This window comes from Nematolebias whitei, chromosome 17 (assembly GCF_014905685.2).
Source record: "Nematolebias whitei isolate Nwh7 chromosome 17, NemWhi1, whole genome shotgun sequence".
Taxonomy (NCBI): Eukaryota; Metazoa; Chordata; class Actinopteri; order Cyprinodontiformes; family Rivulidae; genus Nematolebias; species Nematolebias whitei.
This window is the reverse complement of record NC_056514.1, coordinates 18954790-18964117: the sequence shown is the minus strand read 5'-3', so window position 1 is coordinate 18964117 and position 9328 is coordinate 18954790. Positions and strand designations below refer to the sequence as shown.

Genomic DNA, 9328 nt, shown 5'->3' with positions numbered 1-9328 from the left:
CCCATGTGATTTTATTTTTGTAAAGCAACAAGCATCAGCAGGCTGTATAAAGTTTAAAAAAAAAAAAAAATCATGTAATTTTAATCAAAGTCTTTTTATTTATTTATTTTTTCTAGAACTTGACTCAAAACAAACAAACAAACAAAAAAACATACAACAAATTCCCCTCCCACACCAGATCAGCCACGCAGACACGCACACACCAGACAGGCATTTATGACGACTAAACAATAATATTTGCTGACATACTTTCAATATAAGATATAAATGGCCAAGTGTCCCAAAATCTCTCAACAGATCCTTTCAGAGTATCGTGTTTTGCCGATTATACATCGCTCTGGAGTATAGGCTGCATCAGTCAAAAAATGCCTGATGAAGAGAAAAAAAACGTATATAAGTCACTTCGAAGTACAAGTCGCATTTATTTAGACGTATATTTCACAAAGTGCAAGAACAGACATTTAATCTGAAATAACAATAACACACAGAACATACACCCTGGGGTCCTGAACAGGCTTAATTAACATAAGCCAACGAGTCCGACAAGCAAGTTACCGTCCTTGGTGTCACTTCTGAGTAACTCCGGAGGAAGACTGGGGGTGGAGTAGCAGAAGAGGAACAACATATAGTTGTCAAAAGCCTAGAGGGCCCTCTCGCGACTGCAAATGGTAATGTTTGCTTTTTGGTTCATGTCAGTATGAATGAACATATAACATGTCAGTCAAAAATTGCGTCATGAACAGAGAAAAAAACGTATATAAGTCGCTTTGGACTATATGTTGCAGGACTGGCCAGACTATGAAAAAAAGAGCGACTTAAAGTCTGGAAAATACGGTGTATTTTGTATAATACAAATAATACAATACGGTGTAATCCTTTCCAAATTAATATGACACATGACTTCTCTTATCCAATGTCCTTATTCCAGAGGATGTGCAGATTCCATCTGCATAAAATAAGTCTCCTGGCTAGAAGAGAGCCAAAAGCAATCATATTCGTCTTGTACTTGCTGAAGGACGCATCCACAAGGACCACCCCAAACAGTGAAATGAACGGTGATGGGTGCACAGTTTTTCCACATATCCTAGATCGTCAATAGTCCCACAGCTTTGGCCAAGTCCAGACTCTGTGTAAGAGCATAGCTGGAGTTTGTTTACAGCGATTACATACAGGATCCAGGTTGGTTTTAACCTTGGACAGCTTGTCTTGGGACCATTGCAAACGGTGCACTACCTTGTATTGAATTAAAACTTGTCTCAGATTGAGCATGAACAAATGTTCTTAATTAACTTTCGCCAGATTGAGCCTGATATGGGTTCCTCCAAGTCCGTTTCCCATTTCAGTTTGTGTCCAAACTGGTCTCATGGTATGAACTGAGCTGTGTATAGATCTTTCTGAGGGTCCCCTTGGTATCAGACCTGCACTCGAAAATCGTAACCACAAAATGTTTAGAGGGGTACAAAGGAAAACAATCAGAGTTAGACCTCACAAAATGTCTCAGTTGCAAATATCTGAAGAACTGTGACTTCTGAAAATAAACTTCTGTACCAGGTGTTCAAAAGAGGCAAATCTACCATCAGCACAGGTCATGTAGTGATTGTACTCCGTTCAAGACCTCCAAAAAATCTTTTTTTTTTTTTTTTTGTCAGACATTCAAATTAGGAGTTAGGAATAAAGTTATCTAAATGTTATTATGTCACTTTTAGTCAAAACCATTTGAAAAAATTGCACAAATCAGAACAAATCAAATCTAAAGTTCAGGTTAGAGCTAGATCAGATTTGTTCTAAGTTTATTACTTGACAGGGTTCCTGCACAGTCCTAAAATGTTTGGCAAATTATGAAATTTGTGTTTAATGTTTTCCTGATCTGGGACAGTATGGCCAAAAATTAAAATAAAAACTGAAAGTCAGGAAATTCATGGTGTTTCCAGACTCTGTTCCATTTTCTAGACAAAATTCTATTTTTCTAACGTTTGCTCAAACGTGTAGAGTATTTTTCAAATTTTTTTTATAGGATGTAAACCTTGAGCGCCTAGACTTAAATGGCTGCTTCGTAGGGAATTGAACATTCTGTAAAACACTTTGCAAACCTGAGATTCAACAACAGTCCCTCCAGGAAGCTGCAGTGTTGTAGTTGCAACTGTGAATTGCAAATTTTTCACAAATATCATCACCTTAGTCCACCACCCGATTTAATTTCCTGGAATCTGAGCCATAAGATTGTTTTGATGCATTCCTTTTCTGTGAACTTGGTAAAGACCTGACTAGAAGTGAGGATGAGCAGGAAATGGAGTTCCCTCTTAAATGAAGGAAAAATCATCTGCCGGCAGTAGGAGGTGTCCCCTTAAATTAGAGATGACCTGTTAAAGTGTTAGAAGTTTGTCATTAACAGCTGACAACATAAATATGTAACAGAGACATAAATATACCCAATTTCACCAGCTTTTTAACACAAAAGCCTGGTATTTATCAAATTCTGCAGATTTATTGACTTTTATTTGTTACGTTTGGACCTCGACATTACAGGTGTGGGTCATAAAATTAGAATATCATGAAATGTTGATTTATTTCAGTAATTCCATTCAAAAAGTGAAACTTGTATATTATCTTCATTCATTACACACAGACTGATATATTTCAAATGTTTATTTCTTTTAATGTTGATGATTATAACTGACAACTAATGAAAAACCCAAATTAATTCATATTGTGAAAAGGTTCAATATTGAAGACACCTGGTGCCACAGTCCAATCAGCTAATTAACTCCAAACACTTGCAAAGGCTCTCAGTCTAGTTCTGTAGGCTACACAATCATGGGGAAGACTGCTGACTTGACAATTGTCCAAAAGATGACCATTGACACCTTGCACAAGGAGGGCAAGACACAAAAGATCATTGTTAAAGAGGCTGGCTGTTCACAGAGCTCTGTGTCCAAGCACATTAATTAGGCATAGGGAAGGAAAAAATGTGGTAGAAAAAAGTGTACAAGCAATAGGGGTAACCGCACTCTAAGAGGATTATGAAACAAAACCCATTCCAAAATATGAAGGAGATTCACAAAGAGTGGACTGCAGCTGCAGTCAGTGCTTCAAGAACCACCACGCACAGATGACAAGACAAGGAGTTCAGCTGTCGCATTCCTTGTGTCGAGCCACTCTTGAACAAGAGACAGCGTCAGAAGTGTCTTGCCTGGGCTAAAGACAAAAAGGACTGGACTGCTAATGAGTGGACCAAAGTTTGAAATATATCAGTCTGTGTGTAATGAATGAATATAAAATACAAGTTTCATCTTTTGAATGGAATTACTGAAATAAATAAACTTTTTCATGATATTCTAATTTTATGACCAGCACCTGTAGATCAGCTATACTTTACTTACATCAGTCATATGGTGGAAATTTGTAAATTAATTTGTTCCTGGCTAGTTAAAGAAAAAATAAGGCTACAAGCGTAGCAACTTAAAAAAAAAAAAAACTGATCCAAAACTCGATTTGCGGCTGCAGGAGCGAGCAGAGGGAGGACTCGCTGTGCATTTCTTAGAAATTTGACAAGATCGTCACCTTAAAACAATTATTTGCTCAGCATTATAGTAAAGATGAGTCTCAGTTGAACTCAAGTGGGCGGCGCGGCAAAATGCAGCTGATTTGACGTTTGCTCCAGGAGTTCTGGAGCGAGATGAAGGTGGCGCTGTGGCATGCTAAATACTCATTATAGCCACTTTTACCTATTAATGAGACACTTGGCTTGCCATAATGCTCAAGGGCCCTCTAGTGGCTGAAAATGGTAGTGTTCTATCCAACATTTTTCAGTCAGGTCATCTCGACAGTTTCTTTTTTTGTGCAGAAACGTTTCGCCTTCGATCCGGAAGGTTCATCAGTCAAGGAAACACACAACAAAACTGATTCTTCCCCCAACAGCTTACTCCAAAGTGGAACTAACCAGTTATGTTGGTGATAAGTTGGTCTCTTTGTCACGCCCCTCCTCCATTGTCGGCCCTCTTCCTTGTTGACAGTCATATCAAACTGGTTGAAAACAACAAAGTCCATGCTCAATAATCCAGGTATATAATCCAACATTTTTCAGTCATGTCATCTGGACAGTTTATTTATTTATTTATTTTTTTGTTGTATTATATATCTGGATTATTGAGCATGGACTTTGTTGGTAGTGTTCTATATTTTCCATGTCACAATGAATGAAATCATCAGATCTCAGCTAAAAATTGTGTTATAAATAGGGGGGGGGGACGTATATTAGTCGCTTTGCTGTATAAGTCACAGGACTTACAAATTTATGCAAACAGGTGTGACTTATACGGCAAAAAATACAGTACTTTTAAAGATCAAATGAATTTGCTCAGCCTGACTGAAAGAATTAATGGAGACAAGTACTGGGAATCATTTTAAAGATTGTGCGATGAGTGGTCCAGGCAGCTCTCAACGTGTGTGAGGACACCGATTTAATCAAAAATACTTTCGTTTAACACCAACTTGTGGCTTTTTAGATATTTACTCTGCACAAACACAAAGTAAATGCTCTGAAGCAAAACTGAAAACTGTTTTTTTTTTTAAAACACACAAAAAAGCAGTGCCAGACAGTTGTGTATATGTGTACATTACAGCAGGGCAGTAATGACAGGCGCGTTGTGTCTATGTATAGTTCTGACTTCAACTAGGTTTGACTGATGTGGAGGACGCAGCAGAGCTCGAGAGGCAAATAAACAAAACGGGGATGATGTGAGCTCATGAAGGCTGAGCGCCAGAGGGCTGGACGTCTTGCGGTCAAAGAAAAAGGATGTTACTAGGAAACACATAAAACCACAAACACACAACAGTCAGCCACTCAAATATAGCCTTAAACCATGTAAACACCCGGGTGCTTACTGAAGCCAAATAAACACTGTAGGTACGAGCAGCGTCTGGGCTCAACTGTACGGTTTTGAAACAAACATCTGTCTCCTGTAGGTGGATGGCATCCTGAAAGCAGTCCTCCGCGATGAGATCATCGCGTGGCATAAGAAGACGCAGGAGGACACGTCCATCCCGCTGTCCCCCGCCGGACAGCCAGAGAACATGGACTCGCAGCAGCTGGTCTCGTTGGTCCAGAAGGCCGTCACGGCCATCATGACCCGCCTCCATAACCTGGCTCAGTTCGAGGGCGGGGAGAGTAAGGTCAACACCCTGGTGGCTGCAGCAAACAGCCTGGACAATCTGTGCCGCATGGATCCTGCCTGGCACCCCTGGCTTTGAGCGGGGGATGAAGACTTGTTCTCTGATGAGGAGTTCTTCATGGATCTTGCTCCTGAATGTACCTTTTTTGATTTGAAACACAAAATAATTCAGAAGGTAGAACAAAGCTAACAGACTGGAGTCATTTCAGCACAAGTTGACTTTATGGTTTGAACCTTTTTCTGATTTAACTCGGATTCATTTTCAATATCTGGGTGAGATGCAGAACAGAGATTTAAGCCGGCTTTACTGGGGGGGGTTAACAAACTGTGAATTTTCTCTGTTGCTTCTCGCCTTATCCATTTTTTTTTTCCTGAAACAGTCACAACTTATGAAATTTGTACTTTTACTTTGTGTCCCAGTGAAATGGGGAAAATATTTTTTTGGAAACCTGTTGATGATTGTATTTTTCTCCTGCTTGAACCATTTTAAGATGGGATTTTATTTACAGATGTCATTTTTTATCCTGTTTTTTTGTCTCGTCGGTTATACAGATCGATGCTGTAATGAGCTCAGACAATTGTAATGCTGGTATTTCTTTCCCAGTCCTGTTGTTTCCCTTGTTGTCAAGGTCTTTTAGCCTTTTTTAACCGAAGTATTACCTCCTACTTGTACAAACAAAGCATTTTGTTGTAATAAAATGTTCTTTTTATTATATAGAGTCTGTCCTGAATCTTTTATTTCATCCATTCTTTGTTTTATTTTGATCACTTGCTACTAAGGACAAGAGGTGATGATGTTTTTTCCTCATGGGTGTTTGCCTGTTACCAAAACATCTCATGAATCACTGAATGAGTTTGAATCAAACGTGATCTACAACAGATCCACTTTTGGAATCAACCTAATTCAAGATGTTTACTAGTGTAAAACTCATTCCTTCAAGAAATGCCAGGCTTTTAATAATGTGAATATTTATGAAGCATTCACACTATTGTGATCCTTTTTTTTTTTTTTCTGTACATTTTTCTGCATCTTTTTCGTTCCACAATTTTTGTGCTATTTCAACAAATCATGAAACGTTGAGCTCTTTCAGAAAGGTGCTATGATTTGGTATTGGTGCAACTTTAGCTTTTTGAAACCTTTAGCCTTTTCTGACATTTTTTTTCCCCTCATAGGAAAAAATAGAGCTCATTTTCCCTCCTTCAAATCTTTAGATCTGTTTACAACCTTTTACTGCTCCTTTCACATTTTGTTCCAGTTCAGCTTCGTTCAGCTTGTTTGTGCAAATTTAAACTGTTTTAACTAATTTCAGCTGGTTTATGCTCCTTTCAGATTCTTTCTGCTAACTACTACATTTTTGTGCTTCTTCTAACTTCTTTCAGCTAATTTCAGCTTACCTCTGCACGTTTCAGCTTTTACTACTTCTTCATCTACTATATAGCTATTTTTATGCTAATTTAAGCTTTTTTTCAAATAACTTCTACTTTTTTATGCTCGTTTCCGCATCTTTCAGCCTAATTGGGCAAACGTGTTCTTTCTGCTTTCCTATGCTAATTTAAGCTTTGTCAGCTACAATTCCACATTTTTTTTAGCTTATTTCAGCTCTTCCTACTTCCTTCTAGTAAGTTAAGCTTCTTTCTGCCTTTTCAGCTACTTGCCACTAATTTCAGCTTTTTGAGCTACGTAATTTCCTAATTTTTGTGCTTAATTCTGCTTATTTAAACCTAATTCAGCAAATATGGGTGCTTTCTACTAACAGGTTTGTTCTTCCATTTCAGCAGGTTTTTAGCTAATTTAAACTGTTTTTCAGCAAGTTCTTCAGCAACAATAATTCACGCTGCATTTTCACATGAAATGTAGTTTCTCTAGTTAAAGGAAGTGCAACCATTTAAAAACGTCTCATTATTTTATTGTTTTTCTTTTACAGCTGTAAAGCAGCGTTAATCGCCTGTAATCCTTCATCTGCAGCTCATATCTACCGCATCGCTGTCAGTTGTAATCACCCTGAAGGACGCTCTCTGGGATATTGTTGCGGTGATAACTCATGCTGTGAAATGACTCTCGATGAACTGTTGTCTGATGTAGAAAAATCCATCGCTGTCACTCCTGTCGTTTGCATTAGCGAGGCCGTTTCAGCACAAGGTGTGTCTTTGTGTGGAGTTACAGTAACCTTGCGGCCGTTTCCTCCCTCTGCTTAGGAAGTCTTGCAGCGGTGCCCCCCCCCCCCCCCCCACCTGCTACAACTCTGGCACCTGATTAATGTTTGCCAGCAGATCTCCACGTGGCCCTGCCTTGCTTGACGTATCCACTCTGTCATGTACCCCCCTCTGCCCCCGTAAACAAAGGTTGTATCTCTGTTTGCCTCCATACAATCCACACGCACTCGCTGCTTCGCAACATGTTTACACATCGCCTCAAACATTTCTCTTCTTCCCTTATTCCCACAAGAAAAAAAACCACTGTTTGGTCTGTATCTGCCGTCTCAGAGCTGCCATCGCTGGCGTGTTTTTGTAACTGTGCGTGTGATGGTTTGTGCAGATACTTGACAGTTTGTATTCTTTTTTTCAGCTCACGTTTCTTGAAACTTTATAATCCACATGGAACGGTTTGCCATGTCCGCATGTTTATTTCTTCAGATTCCTGCTGAGGTGAGTCATCTCACGGGCCACATTTCGACTCTTTTCTTCAAAGCGTGGCAGTAATCTGACCTCTGACGTGAGAAAACTTCGCACTGCTTCACGAAGCCGTTCACGAGATTCAGGCTGGTTGTGTTGGAGCAAATGCAGCGCCCACCTTGTATCAGTCGGCCCTTGCCAAGTTTTTCCAGATGGCTTCTGTCTTACACCCCAAAGGAGGAACTAGATTGAAGTATTTAGTACTCACTGCTGAGGAGAGAACCCCAAAAAGCTCATATTTCCTCTATTTGTTAGAAGTGCACCAAATCTTTGATTTAAAAAAATCATTAAAAATATAGATTGTTTTGCAGAATATTCTGACCAGTGTTGCCAGATTGGGCAATTTACTGCCAATTGGGCAGTTTTCATTCTGATTTTACTGGGAACTCTGGGAAGGTTTTTGTTGTATTGTTGCATTTTGCCACATATTGTTAAATTACCTTGTGCTTTCATGTTCAAGCAGTAAATATAACAATATATTGGGTGTATTTTGTGTGATGTGGCAGTTTTGAACAGATTTTTGGGCTGGGAAACCTCAACTCTATCTGGCAACACTGATTTGTTAGTGCTCGGTTTGTGGTGTGAGTGACTTTTAGCTACCACATCAAATTTTAGCTCGATAAATGGAAAACTACCGAAGGTTTGGCCATTTGTTGTATTTTTAAGGTCCGTTAGCTGTAACTATTTTCTAAAGGGTCACCCAGGTTCATGAGATATTTAGCCAACGTACAGACGCAGGTAAATCATTGCTCGACTTTTAGCAGCTTTTAAGAAAAGAACTCTGTCTGTTTTTAGGAGGCTCCCACTGAGATTTTATTAAATAATTTATTTTAGGCCTGTCCTGTTTTTGGTCCTGATGAGACGAGTACATTTTTCATGTTTTGAGTATTTGAGAGAATTTAACTGTATTTATAAAATCCTTAGCACGCATTAAAAAATACAGATTTATCCTAAAATGCAGTCAGTTATGAAAACACAAGACAAAGAGATTCTGAACATCAACAAAGTCTGACTTATCTTTTACGGGGTTTTTTTTCCAAAACAAGTCTCCAGACTTCCTGAAGGACATTCCTCAGCTCTTCTTTAGATGCTGACTGCCTTTTGTCTCCCACTGAAACATCTGGACTCTTGATGCTAGTGGTTCATTGTGTGGTTTAAAGGCTGATGTGTCTTTACTGCAGTTGGTTTGAGATCACACATTCTAATAAACGCAGCTGCTGCCAATCAGATGTTTTCCAGATGTTGTATTAAAACCTGTCAGTACTTCTGGACATTTAGATCTTTTATCAGTTTCTATCAGTTTTTAAAATCTCTCCTGCACCACTGGATAAATTGCAGTCCCAGTTATGATCCAACCTCCATCCTTTACAAATGGCTTCGGACACTTACAGTTGTAAATCTATGCTGACTTCCTCCATGCATTAAAGGGATAGTCTGGTCATTTCTAGTGCTGTTCTGTCAAATAGGTATTAATAGTTAGTTCC

General features: G+C 39.1%; 1 protein-coding gene across 1 annotated transcript in view; it reads left to right on the top strand.

Annotated features, from left to right (window-relative positions):
• LOC119424153 (transformation/transcription domain-associated protein) overlaps nucleotides 1-5480 on the top strand; it is a 144245-nt gene extending 138765 nt beyond the window's left edge. The window contains exon 70 of the mRNA XM_037691621.1: nucleotides 4966-5480. Within this exon, the coding sequence (XP_037547549.1) occupies nucleotides 4966-5250 (285 nt within the window). The 3' untranslated portion in view covers nucleotides 5251-5480. The remainder of the gene's footprint in view (nucleotides 1-4965) is intronic.
• The last annotated feature ends 3848 nt before the right edge of the window (nucleotides 5481-9328 follow it).